Consider the following 23,771-nt stretch of genomic DNA (forward strand, 5'->3'; position numbering starts at 1 on the left):
GGAAATCAATTGAAGCAGACTATTGATTTAACCCCATCATTGTTAACAGACTCTCCTTGCAGCCCATTTAACAGATGTCATTCAGGCTTTTTTAGTGAGGATGACAAACAGGGTGACAAGATGAGACAAAGGTATCTAGTGGGGAGCGTGATGTAGGCTCGCTCTGGAATTTATCTGCTTTTTTATTGTTGTGGCCCTGAAGAGGAGACATGAGAGTCTAATTAGAGATAATTTCCTGCACCTGTCGACACCAATACTCAAACAGAAAGAACTGATATCCCGCTTTTTCCTCTTAATTTGATTTAATAATTGGTTTACAGCAGCGGCTCCTCTCAGTTCATTAGGCTTTGTGAAAATCTTGTGCGGGAGGTAGTTGTGATGATGCTGCAAGCGTGACTAGAAGGGCTACCAGATGTCTCCCTTTATGTGGGACCATCCTCCTGTCCTTGAGACACTGTCCCACATTTTCACTGATTCTGGACGACTTAATTCGATTCAAACCAATCAAATTCAATTTAGTTTTATTCATACGGAGCCAAATGACAACAGCAGTCACCTCAAAGCCCTTCATATTGTAATGTAACGACCCTACAAAACCCCAACAATCAGACGACCCCCTATGAGCAAGCGCTTGGAGACAGTCATGGCGGGGCGGCCATCTGCTCCAACCAGTTGGGTCGCTCTGTGGAAAAGAGCCAGAAATTAATAATAACTAATGACTCAAAGGGATGGTTAAACACATATAGAGTGACAAGAGAGAAGAGAAGAAGAAACACGCATCATGGGAAGCCCTCAGCAGCCTGAGTCTATTACAGCATAACTAAGGAAGAGTTTAGAGTCAGCTGATTCAGCCCTAACTATAAGCTTAATCAAAAAGGGAAGTTTTAAGCCTAATCTTAAAAGTAGAGAGGGTGTCTGTCCCAAATCCAAACTGGGAGCTGGTTCCACAAAAGAGAGGCCTGAAAACCGAAAACTACCTCCCATTCTACTTTTAAATATCGCTGGAACCACCAGTAAACCAGCAGTATGAGAGAAAAGTGCTCTGTTGGCGTTATATGGTGCTACATGGTTAAGATGGGATGAAGGCTATTAGTCAAGACGTTGTGAGAAGGATTTTAATCCCAATTCTGAAGCTAACAGGAGCCAATGAAGGGAACCCAGTCTCTTTCTAGTCCCTGTCAGTATTTCTGCTGCAGCATTCTGGATCAACTGACATGCACTTTTCTAAAGTCTGGCTTTTACCCAATGTATATGAAGGGAAGGTTTTTTATTGTAGTCAGAAGAAGGTTACCCTGTCTAACAGCATACTCATGAGGGAAAGGTACAAGTCACAGAAAGTTGCAAGCTTTGCAGATTTTGGTGAATTTGATGGAAACTACTACAAAGAAAATGAAGCGGCAGTATGAGTCTGAGAAATTGAGTTTTTGTATTTTTCATTTTGCACAGGGGGGAAATATGGCGTGAGGTGAAACTGTATATGTGTTAGAACTGGATAAAAATTGCTAAAACTGTTATATGTGGCTTTAAAGAAAGTCATGCTATTCTATGAATGCATCCAAACTGAAAGCCAAAAGTGGAAACCAGAAAGAAGAGCAGAAGAAATAACAGAGAAATCAAAAAGAATGAGGCAGTATATAAAGACTATCACATGATAACACAGGAGACCATTAGAGCAAACTTAAGCTTCATTTTATCTTTATTGTATTTGCTTAGCAAAGAAAGTTGGAAATATGATATATATCTGGTCTGTACATAGTAAATAGCAATTCAGAAACATGCACGCTTTATTGCATTTTTATTTTTAAGGTAGAAATGAAAATGTCAGACTACTTCTCAGCACTGTAGATGAGCACCACTTTGTGCTACACACTCACAGTGTTTGTCCCACCCTAAAGGTGACCAGATCCCCCGAAAAAGGGGGAGGATCCAAAGCTCCATATGTCCCATAAAAGAAAAACCATCATTAAAAAAAATCTCACATTCATTCGCAAATGGTTTGAACATTCAAAATATAATTATTTTGCAAGCCACAGGTCGAACATTTCCTCTCCTTCTTCTGGAAATGAAACATCCATTTTTTTGGAGAAGCTGTATTTTTTTTCCAAATTATGATGCTTGGTGTGGAATAGCGAGTGTACCCCTGAACCTGAATCACACAACCCAAGAAACCTGCTCCCCGATAATAGCCTGTAATTATTCTCCCCGGCAAATCCAGCAAGTGTGTGTGCCATTTAGTCATGCAAGCTGCAGGCCCTGAAGCTGTGGCACAGAACTAGTAAGGGGGGGACAAAAGAAACACCGCGAGATAATTAGCCTATTATCAGACTCCGTTGAAGACCTTTAATGGGCAATATTCACCCAGGGAGAGACAAGCTGCGATGGGAAATAATAATGAATAAAGTGAAGATAATGGTGAGTGATGGATGCAGTCCTGATGCATCATCACTCCACTCATCTCCAAACTTAAGTACACTCAGTGATCATACTGTATATATTACCCTGCCAGCCTCATCATGATGCACTTGCTCGCCCTCTTGCTATCTCTCTTGGAAAAAAAAAATAGGGAAGAAAAGGTCTCTTTGTTGAAGCAGGCACTCATTCATCCACCAGCTCACACACAGCAAAGAGGAGATATAAGCGCCTACAGCGTCTGTCAAGATTTGTTTTTTTCTTTTAAATCTTTTTAAACAGACAATTTAGCGATCAAACAGAGCTACAGGGTGTCCCACTCACTCTGTTTAAATCTGCCCCCCCCTGTTCAACCTCTGGAACTATCTGTGACCGCACGGACGTCCTCGCAATGAACTCCGCCGTCTCACCGCCTCCGCCGCTTCAACTTCTCACCGAGGAGCGGACGGATGCGCGGATGCTGGAGCAACGTCTTCCGAAATAAAATTAAAAAAAAAGAGAAAAGAAAAGAGAGAGAAAAAGTTGGGCGGGAGCAGAAAAATACCCAAGTTGGAGTAGCTCTCTGTGAAGAGAGGACACATTACGAATTCATTCATTGTGTCGGATCGCTGATTCGGAGAGCTTTTATTCTTGGCTGTGGCGAGATCGCAGGAGTTCATCTTCGGGCGCATCCTTTTGGTTCTTATTGCAAATCAGGTGAGTGTGTCTTCGGCAGAAGGAGGAGGAGAAGGAAAAACGTTTAATTGCCATTTATTCTTGTTCATTAACTCTGAGGTATCACTGCTTTGAAATAATTTTTCCGACAAACCTCCAGATCAGCGTGACGCGCTACTTTTCAGCCCTGATTATCTGTCCTCTCCTCTCAGTCTGGAGAGAATGAGGTGTCGCTGGGTGAAGCATGAGCTGTCAGAGAATCAGTCATAAGCGGCTGTCTCTGCTATGGGAGGGGGCAGCTCTCAGCCTCTGGCTCTGCTGGTGCTGTTGCTGGACCTCCAGGGCCGCCACAGCCACTGGAGCCGCAGCCGCCGGACGAGGCGACGGCTCCCCCGGCTCCCTGGGCTGGCTGCTGTCGGATAAGGGCCCCTTCCAGCAGTCCCTGGAGTACACAGAGGCTGCGGAGAGGTACCAGCAGGGCTTCAGCACCAGATACAAGATCTATAGGTGAGAAGTGTGTGTGTTTAACGCGTGTAATGTTTTGTGTGTGAGAGTTTCAGGTATGGATTATAAGTAGGCTACTTGCCATTTTTTTTCATTCCAGACGTGTTACTGGATAATTTTACTGATGAGCAATTTCAGCAAGAGAGCAACTTATCGGTGACAGCAGCTGCTGTAGTGTGTGTGGAATGCAATCCTGCACACTCTCAGGATTGCTCTCACAGGTACCGCACCTGCACCAAATTAGTTGCAAGCTGATGAGCAAATCAGAAGAACTGCTGTAAGCATGCAGAGGGCCCTTTCCTGCTGAAAGCTCATCTGTCATCTGAATAACAGCAGGCATTTATTCCTTTCTTTTGCTTTGTTTCTTTATTATCTTCTTCTTTGTAACCTGGTGCTTTTTGCTGTTGCTGGTGTTTCTAAATGACCCCTGCAGCAAGAGTTAATGCCATGGATTGTGCGTGGACAGTCGAGCTTCATCCCTTCAGGGACTTCCTGCAGTATCTGCCAGCTGCACTTTGCTGCCTTTCCAGAAACTTTTCCTAAAGCAATATATTTCTGCTCTGATTTAACTTTTAGGTATTTATCGATCATTCCCTTCATGGCTCGGGGGTTTGAGTTGCAGACGTGCAGTAAAAAGGTCTGAATTATATTTTGTGTTTATAATTCGTGTGGGGGACCCGTGTGTGTTGATATTTTGTCACTGTCCCTGCAGTCCTGCGGGGTCGGTTTGAGAAGAAATTTTCATTTCTGTGGCAAAAAGAAGAAGAAAATCGCCAAGGGTTTAGCAAAGTGAAGGAAAGACTTTGTGTGCATCTTTAGCTGTGCTATAAATCAATCGCTCCATTATCTTTTCCCAGAAATCTTTAAGACTCTGGTGTTTATCTCGTCGTGACACCTGTGTTTTTTCAATGGACCCGGTGTGACAATGTCCCAAGAGTCCTCTGACTTGAGCTTCCTTGTTTCCAGTAATTACTGGAAATCATTAAAAAAGTATCAAAGAAGCAGACAGCTTGGACTGGAAAGGCACTCATCACTGGTAATGGCTGGCTGACATCTCACCTCTTAAGGGTCTTTCACCCTACAGCAGTCAGCCCTGTATCCTCTCAGATGCCTTGCTCACATTTTTTAAGCCAAAGGCTGGTTTTAGGATTAGGGATTAAGGATTTTAAGGATGACTCTAACTGAGATAAAAACCTGCTGTAACAAGATGATAACTGACAGGAGAGTCTTTTTAAAGCAGTTTTCATCCTCTCTGCCTAATGTGACTTATTTAATGGTTTAGAGATAAGGGAGGGCATTTAATAAACTGTGGGAACACTGAAGGCATTTTTTTATAATAACTGTATTTTATGCATTCCCTACAATGCTGTAGACACTTCATATTTTCTATAGGTGTGCTGTGTTAAAGTCCCGGGGGATTTAAATTGCAGTTCTGCTCTGACCTCTGTAATAGCTGCACACCATACTAAAGCTCACGTGGCTGTCAGTCATGTGGAAGCAAAGCATGCGATTACGCTGTCAGCTAGCTCCCCCCCATACAGCTGCTCCTGTATAGTTTCAACCCCCCACCCCCACCCCCCAATAAAGTGTTTTCATCACTTTCTGATTGCTTTCTGTGCGTACAGTAAGCCTCCACGTTTACATAAGCCAGCCCATTCCTACAGCGCTTCTGTTTTTCCACCAGTGCATGCTGATGGAGTAGCTGTAGGCTAACCCTGGGCTAGATCTGCAATATCCATCTGTCCACCAGAGACAGACACTCATCCTGTCCCCTCGTTACGATGATTGGCCGTAATGACACACTCCACACAGTCCCGGTTCCCCCAATTATTTCTTTGCCGATCATTTTTCTCATGGCAGTGATTTGATGACCTCCCAGAAGGAGAGGGAGGTACACAGAGCAGCAGGCAAGCACCGTGGGAGAGGTGGATGTTAACTGACGCTGCAGAGGGAGGGGCTGTGGGGAATGGAGAGCGAGGGTTTGTGAGTATCTAGAGTTCAGCGAGGCTCGTGTCTAAAGGGCACGGGGTGACAAATCATGGCAGCTGATGTCATGGTGCTTTATTTTCTTTATTTTTTTCTCTTTTTTTTGCACCTTTCCTGATGCTGTGGGGGTTGCCACTTTGGAACCCAATGAGTTTTGTTGTACCCAGGCGCAGGTTACTCAAAGCTGACATCGGTCAACCGTAACAGTGATTCTCAACCTGGTGCACTTATACACGGGGGAGGGGGAGGGTATCCACACGTTTGATTTTCGGAGGAACATGAGGATAAATCTGGGCTGCATTACTATTACTTTTGAACCAGAGTGATCTTTTAAGATTTAACAAATAAGCAGGTTGAAAAGCTATCTATTCATATTTTTATTTTTTTGTCAGCCTGGTCTATTATTTTTTACTTTATAATGGTTCTGAGAATGAGTGCTGCTAATCTGTTGAGATCAGTGATATATTTGCACTCCAAATATATTTGCTGTACCGCCAGCAACTTATGTCCAAAGATTAAGACAAATGTGCACACTATGTCTTGTTTTTTAAATCCGCTAACAGTCTGCTGTCCACAGCCTAAGGCCTCGGGTTGCCATAAAAAAAAACAACCAGAAAAATAAACCTTCTTGCTTGGATTAAAAGTGCATGAAAACTAGTTAGCAAGTTGGCAGAGCTCTAATAGAGCGGTGCTCTATTAAAGTGCTGATTGAATGGTTAAATCATAGCTGCTAAACCCAGTGCTAGTAGCAGAACAGATTGTTGCAGTATTGCAACAATCTATATAATGTATCCACTCTTATATAATAAATACTGTTACATGAGTATCAAATGAGAGCATTTAAGGCCAAAAGAAAGAAGAAAGAAACAGCTGTCTTATATAACATCCTTTTTTACAATTGCCAGGTAAAAATCTGACAATCGATAAACATTCAATCACTACTTGCCGTATAATCCCTTAAGTAAAAAAAATACAAAAAAGGTTTTTCAGGGTAGTTTCTTGTACATCAGAGGCATATTGTTAAGCTCCGCTGAGCATTACAGCTTCATCGCTTGGCGTTACTGCTTCCTCTGTGTCCATCATGTATGTGAGCCATAAGTATACAGCAGCGTGTGCCTCAGTGAGGGTAACACACTTTCAAATATTGCTTTCCTCTCAACGCAGCTTGTTAAATAGCAGCCCGGGGCCTTACACACAATTAAAGGCCTTAACAGAGTGAGCAAACCTGTGTGTGTGTGTGTGTGTGTGTGTGTGTGTGTGTGTGTGTGTGTGTGTGGTGTTTCTAGGGAATTTGGTCGATGGAAGGTGAACAGCCTGGCTGTGGAGAAGCTGGACAATTTTGGTGGCGGCAGGGGTTTGGCTTTGCCCCTCGACCCTGACTTTGTGCACGCCATCCGGCAGTTGGGGAGGAGACCAACCCTTCAGATGATTACAGAGAGTCTAATCAAGAAATACGGCACCCACTTTCTCCTCTCCGCCACTCTGGGAGGTACAGTAGGGTAGTCTGAGCTTCAAAGCGAGCCTGATCCACATAGCCTCTAATGTGATTTTTGTTCTTTTTTTTTTTCTAGCATATGGGGCACTGATTTTTTACTGTCTGCTGCTTTTGAATCAACAAAGCATGTAATGATTTTTCTGGATCAGTGTTTTTTGGCGTACAAAAAGGAATCAAATCGCCCCAGATTAGCGTACAACAAGTGATTTGTGGTAGGCGGGAGAACGACAGATATGATATTTTTGTTTAGCTGTCAAACCGGCACGGTTCCGTGAACAGAGGTTTGTCACTGCTGTGAAATGCTGTCATTTATAAGCAATTAGTTTTTCTCTTCTTTTCTTAAGCTAACTGCTATCACAGAGCATGCTGTAAATGAACGGCACTGATTTGAGGGAAGTATTTGGCTAAAAAACAGTAGCTGGCAGTTTTCTCTTACGCCCCAAAATACAGCAACTGGTCGAAAACCAACACTGGCCATGCACTCTGTCTGTTAGTGTCTACAAAATTATTAGATATTCGTCATGAAACCCACCCACAAAGATGCAATAGTCGCAAAGTGTTGTTGATGTATAACAACGTCACACAAGTCACAATTCCCAGTGCTTTGAGAAGTTCTTGTCAGATAGACTGAAACCCAGTTTATACTGAGCAAATGGTCCTCCTAAAAGGCAATATAGAAGCTTCCTGATAAAATAAACACTATCAACACTTCATGTACCAGATGTCTGTTTCACCCAGAGTCACCTTTACCACCTACAAACATCAGCTACATCGCTCAAAAACTGAATGAGTTCAAGTTCAGGTGAACTGTGTTATTAGATTTTTTTTTTGGCAGCACTGTGGTCTGCAGGATGCATTGTCTCAGAGGTCAGAGCGGATAGATGCATCAACAAAATGTGGATCTTCAAAGAATAAGACTGTTTGCTTGTTATTTTTGCAATCATCACATGTAAGAGTTTTGATAACCACCTGCCACAAGGGATGCTTGATCAGTGTGACTCGTTTCATATAACTGTTGCTGTAATACTCGGCTATAGCAGTGTTCAGAGTTAAGACGATGTCAGCAGACCAAACTGGGTGAAAACGATTATTAGCCTTCACCAAAGCAGGGTCAGATCAGAAAATGTAAACATGTGATTTAACAACGCAACAGTTTTGTGTCATTTTGGAAAAAGAAAAATGCTCATCATCTTTCTAGATGATTTTTAAGAGCATAAGATGAGATAAGATGCCACATTTTCACAGGGCTTTTTAGCCACATCTTTTAACATCTTTTTAATATCTTCATATGTGAGGACAGCTGCCTGGTTGGAAACCAGACATGAGCAGAAACAGAATCAGATGAATGATTGAATATTTTATATGGGGGAGGTGAGGGCAGGTTAAACAGGCGTGGCTCTTCTGAGGCACATATAATCCCATCTGTAGGGAAATAAGAAAGACTAACAGTCTGGCTTATTATAAGGAAAATTTGTATTGATCCTTGTTTGACTGGAGGTGGGCATATTCATATACACTGACAGCGTACTCTCCTTACAGAGGTTCAGCTGCACTGACAGTTTAATTAAATTTAATTCGAAGAGCTTTATTTCCCTGCAAGTTTAAATACGAATTATCACAGAAGCTTTCAAATTTACAAAGGTCAGGCTGCACGGAGTGATGCTTTTTGAGCGCTAGTGGTGAGGAAACAGTTGGAGAACAGTGCCAATAAAGTAAGTACAGATAAAGTGACTCAGACCTGCTGTGACAGTTAAGGCATGTTGTTAAGGTTCGCTGAAGAGCACCTGCAGCTCCCTTCAAAAGGCACTCATTCCTCATCTGGCTCAAATCTGAGACGCTTTTGAGGGAAAGTAAAATAATTTATTAATGTCCTCTTGACTCAGTAGTGAATGCAGCTATTTTCAAATCTGTTCTCTGGTGAACGTTGTTCAGATAGTATAGGAGAGAAAGCCCTGGGAAAATATAACAGGAGGAAGATGAGGTGAGTTGCAGAAAGAAATTAACTACTAGGGTATGAAGTTCAACGGCATCACAAAAAGACTGCAGTTTTCATTATCAGGGCTGACTTTCCAAAGTGCACGTGAATCTATAAATCTTACACTTAATCAAACGTGTCTTTTTTTCTTCTCACTGCTGGTGATTTGACCGTTATATAGAATTCATCTTTAAGAACAGCCCGGCGCTGACCTGATTTTGTTTTCCAAGTCAATTTTTTCCGTCGTAATTAAAATAATTGAAATAATTAAGGAAATTTGATTAACGACGGTGAGTGAGCTCTCTTTATTCACCAGGAGTTTAATAGATGCAGAGACCTTGCCTGTGCCTTTTCCTCTAATCATCCAAACCATCAGTTCCCCCACAGTACTTAATGACTACTGTGCTTTTCTATCTAGTCTGAAAAGATACTAATGAAAGGTGATTAGTGGCGTTCTGCTGGAGCTAATGAACCTCTCATCCCTCTGCCTAAATGTTACCAGGGGAGGAGTCTTTGACAATATTTGTGGACAAAAGGAAGCTCAGCCAGGAGTCTTCGCCCTCAGGGGGCGAGGGCAGCCGGGGCAGCAACAGGAACTCAAATACTACAGGGACCGTGACCCTGGAAACTCTCCACCAGCTGGCTGCTTCCTACTTCACAGACAGAGAGAGCACCCTGCGGAGGCTACACCACCTCCAAATCGCATCCACTGCCATACGGGTATGTTGAAGGAGGGAAATTGTAAATACAGCAGCAATCTGCTGGGAAATGAAACGCCAGACATTCACTGCCTGAAGGTAGCCGTGTTGTTCTCCTGCCTTGCGGTTTGTTAGCCTCAAGCATTTGCATGAGGGAAAGCCTGATATGAAGCTTGGAGTCGGGCTGGGTGGGTTTTTGGTTTCTGTTAAAGTGAACGTGGCTTCGGGGAATGACTTTGGGGAGAAAGAAAATAACTTCTGTCTTCGTCGCCTGGCTTAAATTGACCCGGCGTGGGTCAGTATGGACCAGTGAAATACTGGGGGTTTTTTAAGGCGGTGTTTTTTTTTTCTTTAGTTTCCTTTTAAGTTACAGTATCCATGTAACCCCGTGTTGTAGTATTTCCACTTTGACCTAGTCATTTGTAGCATATGCTTACATGCCTACATGATCTTAGATATGCTGAATGCAAACAAACAAAAAGTTTGGAGTCTCTTTAAAATGGAAAGAAAAAACAGAATGCTATTATATGCAAATCTCTCAAACCCGCATTTTATTCATGATAGAACATAGAAAACATGTCAGATGTTTAAATTGAGAAAAATGTATCATTTTAAGAAAAATATTAGCTCATTATGAATGCCAGATGTTTTTAGCTGGAGAGGTCTGGACTGCAGGTCGGCCAGTTCAGGACCTGGACTCTTCTACTGTGAAGCCATGCTGCTGTAACAAATGCAGTATGTGGTTTAGCATTGTCTTGCTGAAATATGTAAGGCCTTCCCTGAAAAAGACATTATCTGGGTGGAAGCATATGTTGTTCTAAAACTAGCGTATACCTTTTAAACACTGATGGCATCTTTCCAGATGTGCAAGCCCTCTCCTCTTCAGTGATGATGTGGCATCTATGTTTTCCAAAAAGAATTTCCTGTGTTGAGTCGTCTGACCACACAGGTCGTGGCAGACGGCCGCCGCTCCCTGAGCCAGGTTCTACTGGAGATTTCTTCCTGTTAAAAGGGAGTTCTTCCTTTCCACTGTCGCCAAAGCACTTCTTCATAAGGGGTCATATGATTGTTGGCGTTTTCTGTTTCCTTTGTGTAATTGTAGGGTTTTTACCTTACAATATAAAGCACCTTGAGGCAACTGTTATTGTGTTTTGGCACTATATAAATAACAATGAATTGAATACATGATGGCTACATTTCTGGATTGTGTTCTCATTTTGTGTCTTTGTCTGTTTGATGGAGCTTTAACCTGCATTTGTGGATGGCACAATGAACTGTGTTCACAGACAGTGTTTCCTTGAATCGTTCCTGAGCCCATGCAGTGATTTCCATGGCAAAATCAGGCCTGTTGTTAGTGCAGTGCAGCCTGCAGGCCTAAAGGTTACAGGTATCCAATACTGATTTCGGGCCTTGTTTCTTGCACACAGAGATTTCTCCAGATTCTCTAAATCATTTGATTTCATTAGGTACTGTGTTGCTAAAATCGTAGAAAACAAGTTACAATTTGTTATACATGTACAATGACAATAAAGGGCTATTCTATTCTATTCTATTCTCAACAACAGAATAACTTACTTAGTTTTTGATCAGTTTCCTTGCTGCTGTATTTTAATATATGATCACGATTAAAGGTAAAAAATGAAATGGTTAAAATAAATATAATGGAGTTAAATTCACCACAGATGAAGCATTGTTATGAAAGTATGAAATAATATAAAATTAAATATCAACTTGCAGATGTTTCTTAGGATTACTGACACAGTTGCAGAAGAAAGTTTTAATTCAGGACATTTGGCTAACTCAACTTGAAGACAACTTACACTAATAAATCCTTTAATACCAGCTCAGGGACTTTTCTCCCATAACTTATTTAATCAGGTAGGATTAAGAGCGAATGCTTATTTACAGAATTGGCCTGACACTTAGGAGATTCACCTGTTGTGACTGCAGGGTAGCACTAAGTCTTTTAAATTTGTTTTTCCTGTTTTTTCCCCTCACCAGTGGTTTATTATCATGAAAATCTCTCAGCATGCGAGGAAAACGGGAACAGCAGATTTTGAAAAATGAAGCGTCTGACTGTTTATAGCTGACCACCTATAACACCCTAATTAAGTGACTCTTCAAGCAGTATTGCACGAAGCAGGCTTTCTAAGTTACCCCGCACTCTGTGGCAAGCTTTAAAGAGAGGAGCGAAGCGAGGGGCGGTTGTGCGTCCTGTTGTATGAAACACCAATCATCCATTTTATCGTCTGAAGTGGCTATTAGGGTGTGCGCATTAATCAGCCCAAGGGGCAAATGTAGATGCTAAAGTGAGTAGCCACTGATGAAGACAAGTGCCCTCCCAAAATGAGAGCGCATTCCTCTGGTTATGCATCAGCTTGATGGATTAAAGATATCATTCCATTAATTTTCAGCCAGGCTGACATAAATTCATTTGCCATTTTGCAGCAGGTGTGGAGTTTAGGCAGACTGAAGATCAGCGTGAGAGAAAGAGAGGAGCGCAGAAGAAGATGAACACTAGATTTTATGAGATAAATAGCCGTGCATTAAAATCACAGATGGTAACAGAAATTCGGTGAGAAATGGGAAGGTGTGTGTGTGTGTGTGTGTGTGTGTGTGCGCGTGCGCGCGTGTGTGTGCGTGTGTGTGTGTGTGTGCGCGCGTGTGTGTGTGTGTATTCCTAACTTTGTGGGGACCAAAAATTGGAAGTTTACTATACTTATGGGGACCAAAATCCTGGTCCCTGCAAGCTTGAAGGCATTTTTGAAATTCAAAATGTGGTTTTAGTGACAGGGTTACAGTTGGGTTATAGGTTTAGGGTTATGGTTAGGCATTCATTTTTCATGGCTAGGGTTGGGGTAAGGGGCTAGGGAAAGCATTATGTCAATTAGATGTCCCCACCAGAGATGGGCAGTAACGCGTTACTGTAATCCGATTACTTTTTTCAAGTAACGAGTAAAGTAAGGGATTACTATTGCAAAAACGGTAATTAGATTACCGTTACTTTCCCGTAGGAACGCTGCGTTACTGCGTTACTAAAACCGTGATTTTTTTTTTTTTTTTTTTTTGCGAGAATGTCTCATGACAGTGACGTAAGCAAGTGCGACGTTCGTGAAAACAGCTGTGTGCAGATCAACAATGGATCATATATCGAGTGCGGAGAGAGTATGAGCGTGCAGCGTTTAAAGCGTGGAAGTACTGACCTTACTTTGAGTTTGATTCCATAAAAAGTGACAAAAACATTAGTGTCCGTTGTGCGTGGGAAGAAAACGTCTTTTTACAGCGAAAAAAACCTCTAAACAAGCACAGAGTGCGCTACCACGTAATGGGAAATTCACAGAGAAACTCGCGGATTCTTCCACTGACCGCTGCGGCACACCTGCACCAGGGTAAACCTCCGCCTACCGCAGTCCTGCTTTACAGGTGAAAATAGAGCAAAAGGACCACTAGTCTTTGACTTTATTTATTTTCTGCTGTGTTTTACTTGCATCTATTTGAAAGACTGAGTGTAAACACAAAAAAACCAATTATTTTATGTGCTGGAACGTGCAGAAAATAGGTTTAAATATTAAACAACTTGCTTTCAGTCAGAGAATGTTGCATATAATTACATTTTTGCTTGATGCATAAAGTTAAAAGATTAAAACTAATAAAACAAGTTTTAAAAAAGGAGACTTTTCCATTTGATTACATTTTGTATGATGGATTATGTAGAAAAAGTAGAATTGGGCTGAAGGATCTATCGCTTTATCACCTATTCAGGTTGTAAATCATGTTTTTAAAAAGTAACCAAGTAACTAAGTAATTAATTACTTTTGAAAATAAGTAATCAGTAAAGTAACGGGATTACTTTTTGGGGGAAGTAATCAGTAATTAGTTACTGATTACTTTTTTCAAGTAACTTGACCAACACTGGTCCCCACAAGATATAAATACCTGATATGCGTGTATGTGTTTTTGAATTTCTAGCTTTAACATTGGGATTGTTTACTGTTAGAGATGCAGAGAAGTGAGTCAGTTTAAAGTTTTTCAGTCAGAGGGAAGTTGATTTCCTTCTCTCACATCAGAACAAATTATTCTGTGTGAGGAGAGAAAGCTTTCTAATTGAAGACCTTTTCAGTGTTACTTCACCGTGACTCATTGAATACCAAGCTCTTTTAAGACATAAAATGCATCTTTGATGAGGATTTTTATGTTCTTTTGACCTTTCTTTAGAAAAAGAAAATATTCAAGTAATCCATGCAGAACCAAGATTATCAGTTGTTTTCTACCTATTAACGCAGATGGAGGCGACTGCTGACAGAGCGAGCGCTCATAACACTGTTTTCTCTTCATGTGCTTCCAGGTGACTGAAACAAGAACCGGGCCGCTCGGATGCAGCAACTATGACAATCTGGACACAGTCAGCTCCGTGTTGGTTCACAGTCCTGAAAACAAGATTCAGCTGCAGGGTAAATTTTAACCTTAAGATTGATTTGGGAGCCAGTAGTTCATCTGCAGAGCACGTTCTGTTGGCTCAGTAAAATATGGCTACATGTAGGTAAACTGTCTGAAGACTGAAAGAGGGTATTTGCTGAAATGCAATCACAAAACTAATTAACCTTTTATTAGCTCAGACAGAATACAAAGTATTTACCCGGTTATCTTGCATTCCAGTTGGAAAGAACAGAGAAAAAATCAGCAGAATATCCAAGGGTTCCCCGACTTACTAACTCTAACCATGATAATGACCACCAAGTCCTCCAACTAAATAATCGTATTGGACATTTGTCCCTTCCATTTGATTGAATCATGTAACGACATGCAGGAATGTTTCCACTTAAAAGGACAAAGTCTAGATGAGCGGGCAGATCAAATGGGGGTAGCTTTTGTTAATCAGAAGACTGGAATTGAAGTATCATGTGGAAGTGCTTTAAATGTCACTTTTATTCAGTGTTTACTTCAGTTTTACTTGCTGTTTGGTTGGGTTTAAGCACCAAAACTACACTAAAAAACTGAAACACGCTCACTTTCACTGCTTGTGATGGACCGAGCAGTGAAGGAAAGTCAAGCACAGGTTAAAGTCCAAAAAGAAGGGTTTTTTTGATTTATCCAAAAACAAACTTGGTTAAATTATACAGAAAAATCTAAATCTTGGGCCCATAAAAGAGGTCAAAGTAACAGAACTCTACTTAAAAGCTGACAACAATACTACTAACTCAAACAAACTGAACTCCCTAAACAAGTCAAAGGGGAAACTTAAATCAGCCCACATAAACACAAAGAAACTAACGTAACAAATTCCATTCCCCCCCATGATCCAGAGTTGTGGTATGACCCAATTTGCAGGTCTCATATAGGCTTGCTCCGCCTCTTTTCCCATCTCTTAGCTCATCAACCAAGGGAGTGGGAGCAGCTGCCACTGAGGTCACTCAGAAAACAAAGACTAAATCATACACATAACAGTGTAAACTAAAACGTGCGCACTTATTTTAGAATACAGTATTATGCGATTGTACAAGTAAATTAATTCTAAACCAAAACCAATTCTTTATTACCCTCTAAATTAAATCCTGTATTTAAAGACATTAAAATGAAAGTGTAGTGTTATGTGTAAGTCTCTATTGTAACACTAATGTTTGGTAGACATTACCACTGTGTGGCTGTAACTGCAGCCATCGCACTGCTAAACACATTTAGAAAGCTTCATTGATTCATGATCATTTGAATTTAAAGATGCTGATGCACATTTTGCAGACAGTTAAGAGCTGTCCACACAGAAAGCGATTCGCTTGTTGTGAATCACTTTATCACTGCTGACTGGTCACTAGTGGAAATTCTAGGCTTCACTCGCCTGGGTAGCCATCTAGGATTAGTCAGAGCCTTTGAGTTAGGGTGAAGTCAGAATTTGTGGTCATCATGTGATTCATCTAGACTTCAAACAGTTTGCAGAATAGTCATTTGTGATTAACCCTCATGTTTTATTTTTTTTTTCAGAAAAATATAGTTAATTTGATCAGACTGATCTAAGACTCCATGTTTTTATCCCCCCCAAAAAAAAGGATTTCGGCACAAAAAATAAGTTGTATTAGTCTGCATACAATTTTGCATGTTTTATTCAACATTTGTACTTTTTTGGTGTGCCGGTCAAAAATGACCGATCGTTAGTAATGAGACAACGATTAGGTGCCAGTAGTGGAGGTTTTTACATATAGCCAAGCTTGTTATCGCCTCCCTAAGCTAAGCTAAATAGCTACAGTAGTTATTATTTCAATTATTTATTTATTTTATTTATAGCTACTAAATGTTCCTGAGAGATCCATGAAGCTTATTTCCCACACTGTGAAAATTGCTTTAATGCTTTAATGAAGGCTACATCAGCATATCCATCCGCTGTCTTCAGGTTAACCTAATCAGGGTAGCGGGAGAGCCTATCCTGTTCCAGGTGTACCCTGCCTCTTGCTCCGGGTATACATATGATGCAAGGCTGCATCAACATAACCATTAAAAAAAACATTCACATATTTGTTCATTCCAACTTCCTTCCTGCAATCTACAATAATCCACTGTTTAATACTAAAGATATAAATCTTTGAAAATACAGAACTACTTTATTATTTTTTTATTATTTTTTTAATTGTTCCTTTCTAGTAGTAAGTAAGCGTCTGAAAAGGCTGAGTCAAACAGGCTAGAGGACTGCTTTAAATGGTGGATTAATACATATTTGTTTATCTTGGAAGTACAGCGCAGGATTATGTATGTAAGATTAATCATTTTTAGACAACAGTAAACTACAGCAACTAACAAGACGTGTTCAAATGTTTTCACTTTTGCTACACAGACTGCTTTTTCTATGAGGATGAATCAGCCTCTCTTTCACATGTTTAATAGTTTATTAATTTTTTTCCCTCGTGTGTCTCGTCTGTGGTGCTCCGCAGGGCTCCAGGTCATCCTTCCAGGCTATTTGCGGAGCCGCTTCATTCAGGCAGCTCTCAACTACGTTGGCTGCAAATCTGAGGGCCAGTTTGTTTGCAAGAACAGTGACTGCTGGTGTGACTGCAGCGTGGACTTCCCACAGTGTAACTGTCCTCGCTCTGACCTGGCCACTCTGGAAAACAACCTGCTGCGCATCAGAGACGCCTGGAGGCTGACCTACAAGGAGTTTGAGGAATCTGGTGAGTCAGAAATTCCTTCAAAATGGGACTTGAAAATGTCAGCTTGAAAAGTGCTTTCACAAAAAAAAGAAAAAGAAAACACACGGGTGGAACAGTGGCTTTTAAAATCCTCCTCAAAAGTACGTGCTTTGGGACTAAGGTCATTTTTTTTTTCCTCAAGAACAAAACACTTTAAAGTTTAGTCTTAAAACAAAAGTCTTGTTTTATGTTGAGAATGCTTTCTTAGCTGTCAAACTCTGACAGCTGCCAGACTTCAAATCAAGAGACCTGTCAGTCATTGTGTCAAATCAAATGACGGCTTTGATGCTCTCAAGTTGCTCAGGGCTGCTCTTAGCGATTTTTCTTTTAAATACATCTGTTCTCATCAAAGTGCTGTGAACATAAAAACATGTACAGGAAATATCAAACATGATTTGTATTTTTTAGTCTAGGAATAGTCTCACAAGCGACCCTCTAAATCCACTACATGTTGTTTTAACACAAAAAACAAGATATTATTTGACTGGTGACCTGCAGAGGTCCTTAAAACAGATACTAATACTTTTAGACAGAGCCAGGCTGATTGTTTCCTATTAAATTTACGTCATTGTACAATTTTCATAAATTTTATCTTTAAAATGCCAGTAATTCCCTTTGGGGAGACACTCATCTTGCGTCCATTTAGACACAATGGGAAAACAGCCTATAAAACCTGAAATCACTGAACTGCTTGATTCGAACAATCATTTTTCTCAGCTCTGTGCACAAAAAAACCCATAAAAAATTATCTACATAAACAAATGAACAAGCTATTGCACAAAACCTGGCCTCTGTCCAAGCACGTAATAATGTGCTATTGCTTTCTTTTTCAGACTGTAATTACCGTAAACACAAAACCATCGCAGAGGAAGTTAGCAGCTTTGACTGACACTTACCCTGCAGTTACACAGATATACGTCGGCACAAAATCAGCAGCGGCTTTAAAAACAGAGCCCACTGTATCACAGCACAAAACACCGCAGTGCTGTAGGTTAGTCAGATGTTTGAAGAAAGTTATAGCACAGCTTTGTTGCCTGTGATGTCGACACTGAGTGCACTGGGTTTGTGTCTCTTTGTGTATTTGAGATTAGAAAGGGCGTATAAAGAGAATGGCAGAGAGGATGCACTGCTTCGTGTTTTTGTACTACTGAGAGGTGACACAGTTCATGATATAAGTTTCCTCCGGCATCAAAAAATGTCAAAGAAGTTTAATCCGGGGCACCGCTCATTTCTCGTTAACGCGGCAAAATGTCTCCCTTTCATATTAATAATGTCAGAAACAGCAATTTCTCTAATAAGACTTGTTGCCTTAAAGGTATACAGTGACTTATTCTGACAACAGGTGTGGCATAGAATATGAAAATCATTTGTTCCCTCCTGAAAAAAGAGGCATAAAAGATCAAAACACGCCGCGCTTTGCAGCTGTTATTTCTCCTTTTTGGGTTGTTTGATTTTCGGGGACAAACAATGAGGAATGGATGCGTTTGTGTGTGTTTTTTTGTTTTGTTTTTTTTCTAATATTGTCACCCTGCGGTTTATGGCCACAGGCAAAGTTTACTTATTCATGTTCTCCTTCCTACCAGAGGAGTTCCAAAGCTTCGTTGGGAACCTGCCAACCCATTTCGCTGTAAACACATCTGTCGTGGAGCACTTGTGGAGGATGGATGCCAACCTCCTACAGCGATACAGGCAGCTGGAGACCAGTAGCAACCAGCTTCTCACCAGAGCGCGCCGCACCGCTAACAAGCTCTTCAGCCTTAGCAAGAGGTGCCGAAAACAACCCAAAATGATCCAGCAGAGGCCCAGGTAAGAAGCAAGCAAGGAACATGAGGGAGGAGTATTCATGCTGCTGCCCGTTAAGCCAAGGTGCTCCCCAAAACTTATAATTATGAAAATGATTTATGCACCAGGCAGTGAAAGAAAGCAGCAGAGCGAGACGGTACTTATTAGAAGGCACTTGAGGAAAAGTAGTCGTGGAGTAAGGTGAAAAGTGCTGACAGGAAGGAAGCGGCTTCTCTGTTCCAGCCTCAGAAAGACGAACGGAATCCCAGCTGGCCAAACGGCCACGTTTCACTGTCGGCAGGTTCAAACTACATCACAATCAATCCAGCGTCTTTAAACCTCTCACGTCATCTCATTTCTTTTCTTTTTTTTATCAGAACCCGTGGACAGTAATATAGTTTGCTTATATATAATTCCTATATTTTCTTTTTACTGTTACAGCTGCTGTATCAGCAGCACTGCCACTTGGACGGTCTATTCGAGCAGCCCTATCAGAGACCACGTTGGTCATAACTCCAGTCAGATTTATGCCTCTCCTATGAACACTCTGTGTTGATAGCTATTTCTGGCAGGGAAATTAACTAAATGACACGATCCATCAGTGTACTACTCAAACACAGACACTGTCTCCTCAGTCCACAATCCAATTACACTCTTTATCAGACTCCTTCTGCTCGTAAAAAAGAAATTCAATAGTAGTTTAGGATAACCGGGAAGATCATTTTTCTTGGTGTGTGTGTGTGCGTCCTCTCATTCAATTTAATTACACTGTTTTCAAAAAGTTAGTAGCAGGATGCTGTTAAAATTTAAATAAAAACACAAGCATTGAAAATCATTAAAAACCTACATTTATCTGAAAATGGTACAAAGGTTTTGGAAAATAATATTTTTTTTGTCATTGTTCAATTTGAAGCCAGGTAAACTGTGTCCCTGCTGCTGAAACAACACTTAATTGTTTCATTTTTTAATGCTCCAGAAGATCTCGCTTCAGCACACAGACAATTTTTATAGCAACATTAGGAATGGAGTTTGGTATTATCGTGCTAAAATCAGCAAGACAGTCCCTGGAAAAGACGGCTGCATATATTGCTCAGCAGTAACGGCAGTTTCACAGATGTGCAAGTCACCTGTGCCACGATCACCAGTGAACCTCTTCAACTTTTGAACTGTGGGCTCATTAAATGCCAGGTGGTAACTCTCCTTTGTAGAAGAAGGTCATATTTACTTTATAACATCACAAGATAGGAGGAAATCAACCCTTTTCTCTTTTTCACTCGTCTCTGTAGTTTTCCTAATAACTGCATTGATCCTTTGCTCATATCGAGGCTGCTAGCTTGTGGCTGACTCAGAATTCAAGATAGCTTTAGCTTTATCCACTTTGCCTTTGTTTGCTTCTTTGAAATGTTCATGTTCAGCTGTGTGAAGGTCACCACCTCCTCATTGTGTCTTTACCTAATGACGCGTTAGCATGGCTATCTGCTTGCTGCTGTACATGTGTTGAGCGTGAAGGACTAGCCGGTTACCTGTTCAGGCTGAAATCGTCCGACTTCTGTCCTTGGTCCCTTGACCTTGTTAATATATGACTTTTATTGCACGATAGAGTTATTACTTGCATACTCTCAACTGGTCCTGGCCTCCCTGAGCCTGTTTCTCCTGCAGATGTCTTCAAGTTGAAAGGGAGTTTTTCCTTCCCGCTGTTGCCAGGTGCTTGCAAATAAGGAGTCATTTGATTATTGGGGTTTTCTCTCTATTATTGTAGAGTCTTTACCTTACATTGAGGTGCATTGAGGCGACTGCTGTTGTGATTTGGTGCTTTATAAATAAAATCGAATTGAATTTTGATGCAGTAATGAACTGTGTTCACTGAATCATCTTTAGAGCTTTTCCTCGCTTTTTTGATGCCGTGCCCCCCAAAGACCTGAAGATCACAGCCTTTTATTATTGGATTTGTCACTTACTTGCAAAGATTTGTTCAGTTTCACAGAATCTTTTTTTAAGACATTATTGATTCTACATAATAAAATCTCCAAATTCATGCTGTGAGACACATAATGGGGCTCTTTGAAAAGCGTTCCTATGTGGCTATATTTCTAAAAGTAGTCTAAGCTTGAGATAGAAATAAGAGTAGCGGCATGGGTCTGCACCACAGAATGAGAATTCAGCAAATTACAATATTCATTTTGATCTGATTTTCCGTTATGACTCCAGCTGAGCCCGAGTTTGGCTCAAATTGTTTTTTGCCGCACATCAAAACAAAACATTGTTTGTGCAAAGCTTGATTAATCTTCTTAGGCAAAACATTTTCTTTGTTGTATAATCACAAAAACATGAAAAAGATGCAAAGTGACAAAGACAAATGAGTTATTATATAATAACCAATACAGCAGTATCCCTGAAGCTGTACTGAAACACTTGTTGTCTCTCCTTCAGGCCTCTGCAGTTCTGGCTGAGCTACGCTCTCTCCATCTTGTACTGCAGCGAGAACAATCAGGTTGGTGTTTACAGCGATGAGAGCCGCAGCTGCTCCTGCCCCTACAACCATCCACCTTGCCAGGGTCTGATCCCCTGCTCGGTGGGTGACGGTCCCCGCTGTGCCTCATGTTCCACAGAGAACCGAACTCGATGTTCCAGCTGTAACCCCGGCTTCACGCTGACCCAGGGAGTATGCCGGTCAGCCGTGCCTGACCCCACCGACCCCTATCTGGGTTTGGAGAGCGACAGAGATCTGCAGGATTTGGAGCTGCGCTACCTGCTCCAGCGGCGTGACCCGCGCATCGCCCTGCATGCTGTGTTTGTGAGCAACGACGTGCGTGTAAACACTTGGTTTGATCCCTCGTGGAGGAAAAGAATGCTGCTCACGCTCAAGAGCAACCGGGTCAAGTCCAACCGTGTTCATATGCTCCTCGGACTCACGCTACAATTTTGCCTCACCAGAAACAGCACTTTTGAGCCAGCACTGTCGCTGTTTGTGAATCCCTTTGGGGGCAGCCATTCGGAGAGCTGGACCATGCCGATAGGTCAGCACGGATACCCCGACTGGGAGCGGACCAAGCTGGATATCCCCTTGGACTGCTATAATTGGACGTTGACTCTGGCAAACAGATGGAAGAGCTTTTTTGAGACAGTTCATTTCTACCTGAGGAGTAATATCAGGGACCCTGTGGGAGTGACAGGAGGAAACAGGAACATGACACTGTACTATGAGTCTCTGGAGGAAGTGGAGCCTTCCAACAACATCGGCTACATGAAGGTGAACAGCATGCAGCTGTTCGGTTACAGCGTGCACTTTGACCCCGAGGCGATCCAGGACTTGATTCTGCAGATAGACTACCCGTACACTCAGGGATCACAGGACTCGGCCCTGCTGCAGCTGGTGGAGCTGCGCTACAGGGTCAACCGCCTCTCGCCTCCGGGGGCCCCTCACGTGGATCTGTTCGCCTGCCTGCTCCGCCACAGACTCAAACTGTCCAGTGCCGATGTGACCAGGATACTCACTGCCCTGCAAACTTTCAGTGCCAGACAACCAAACTATATGGAGTACGAGGCAAATAAACTGTGTAGTTAAGCGCCTCCATTTGATGTTTTGTACTATTTCCTTGCCACAAAACAGGCCTGTATCCATTGTCAGCTGGATTGGTTTACATCAAGTGTGTGGTTTGTTGTCCAAGACTGTGCTGTACATACACAATGTGCAATTAAAATAAGTGTTTTTACCAAAATTTTGGTGTAGTTTTATGGATTTAAAGCACCTGAAAATTGCTTAAGAAAGGAGAAAATCAACAATACAGCCTTAATTATTTAGCGCTGATAGTTTGACAGTCAAATACTGTGCTATCAAAACATTTACATTTGAGTCTCCTTTTGCACAAAATCAGAAATGTCCTCACAGTCTTCCTAGCTTGTTTTATAGTTTTCAGCTCAATCCCACTGGAGAGTGTGCGCTGTGTTGTTTTTGCCCATCTGGAGCCTCAGAACACAAGGTCTCCATTCAGGGAACAGCGTTAGCGCAGATTACTAAGTATATAGTGAAAGAAGGGGGAGGCTGGGAGTAGCCTTCCTCTGTTTCTCTGCTGTCCCCATATGCCATTCACAGTTACTGTGATAGATGAGCCAGGGTGCCGCAGAGACATGCCCAGCATCAAACAACAGTAAGCAAAGTGTCAGTGACAAGGATAGTACTCTCACCCTGCGCCAGAGCAAGTTGGACCCTCACAAGTGTGACTCTGGCCAAAAGGGAAATCAGCTTTAATCCCCCCGAGGGCTGTCGAGAGTGGAGCCGCAGGCTAGCAGCATGGAGCAGCTTTGATTAGACGAGCTTCTAAAGAGCTTGTAGCAAAGACGCAGCTTCATCAGGATTCACCAGACATGTTGCTCCCAAGATTAAAGCCAGACACAATTTGCTCCGATGCTGTCATTCAGAATGAATGTGAACGAGGTACCTGATGCAGTTTTGATTGTGAGATGAGGTGCTGAGCATACTACAGCTATCACCGCCCTACTGTCATTCACATTATGATGTATCATGCTGCAATTTTGTGGGAAATAAGCTTGTTTTTTTGTTTGTTTTTTTGGTTGGTGGTTTTTCTTTTTCACTTTATGTGGCAAAGCTTAAAAATGTGCTCAAGGCGCTGGTTTCATTATTAGTTGTTGTTTTTTTGTTGTTGTTGTTGTTTTTGCATCCTCCATAGGGTTTCTTTGAGCTTAAACATTGATTTTGCAATGTTATTGGTCAATTTTTAGACACAGCTTTATTGTCTCCAGGCTGCCATTCTGTTACTGAGCGATCAGGCATCACAGGCTCTGGTATTGGCTACTTTGTGTTCATATTCAGCCTTTGAAAACGACCCTTTTACAACTCAGCCTTTTTCTTTGGGCTCTTGTTTTAGAGTTTAAAAGCTGTTTATGGTCTGGAGTTTGTTGTAGCAGTAATTTAATATGCCAAAGCTGCACTGTGTGTTTTACCTGCCTGCAGGGAAAAGTGTGTGTGTGTGTGTGTGTGTGTGTGTGTGTGTGTGTGTGTGTGTGTGTGTGTGTGTGTGTGTGTGTGTGTGTGTGTGTGTGTGTGTGTGTGTGTGTGTGTGTGTGTGTGTGTGTGT

General features: G+C 41.7%; 1 protein-coding gene across 4 annotated transcripts; it reads left to right on the forward strand.

Moving 5' to 3' along the window:
• The first annotated feature begins 2,492 nt into the window (after positions 1–2,492).
• LOC120727799 (BMP/retinoic acid-inducible neural-specific protein 3-like) lies at positions 2,493–23,669 on the forward strand. 4 transcript variants are annotated; one of them, XM_040022318.1, is made up of 8 exons: positions 2,493–3,105; positions 3,224–3,570; positions 6,840–7,042; positions 9,526–9,743; positions 14,067–14,172; positions 16,639–16,875; positions 18,477–18,699; positions 21,106–23,669. In XM_040022318.1, the coding sequence occupies exons 2-8, from the start codon at positions 3,308–3,310 to the stop codon at positions 22,238–22,240; spliced, it is 2,385 nt and encodes a 794-aa protein (XP_039878252.1). In that variant the 5' UTR covers positions 2,493–3,105; positions 3,224–3,307; the 3' UTR covers positions 22,241–23,669. The 4 variants fall into 4 exon arrangements, with proteins under 4 accessions (XP_039878252.1, XP_039878251.1, XP_039878253.1 ...); XM_040022317.1 differs by having other exon boundaries at positions 3,276–3,570; positions 21,106–23,668; XM_040022320.1 differs by lacking the exons at positions 2,493–3,105; positions 3,224–3,570 and adding exons at positions 3,617–4,021; positions 4,144–4,204 and having other exon boundaries at positions 21,106–23,668.
• Positions 23,670–23,771: the final 102 nt, after the last annotated feature.

Source organism: Simochromis diagramma, unplaced genomic scaffold (assembly GCF_900408965.1).
Source record: "Simochromis diagramma unplaced genomic scaffold, fSimDia1.1 OVJJ01000205.1, whole genome shotgun sequence".
Taxonomy (NCBI): domain Eukaryota; kingdom Metazoa; phylum Chordata; class Actinopteri; order Cichliformes; family Cichlidae; genus Simochromis; species Simochromis diagramma.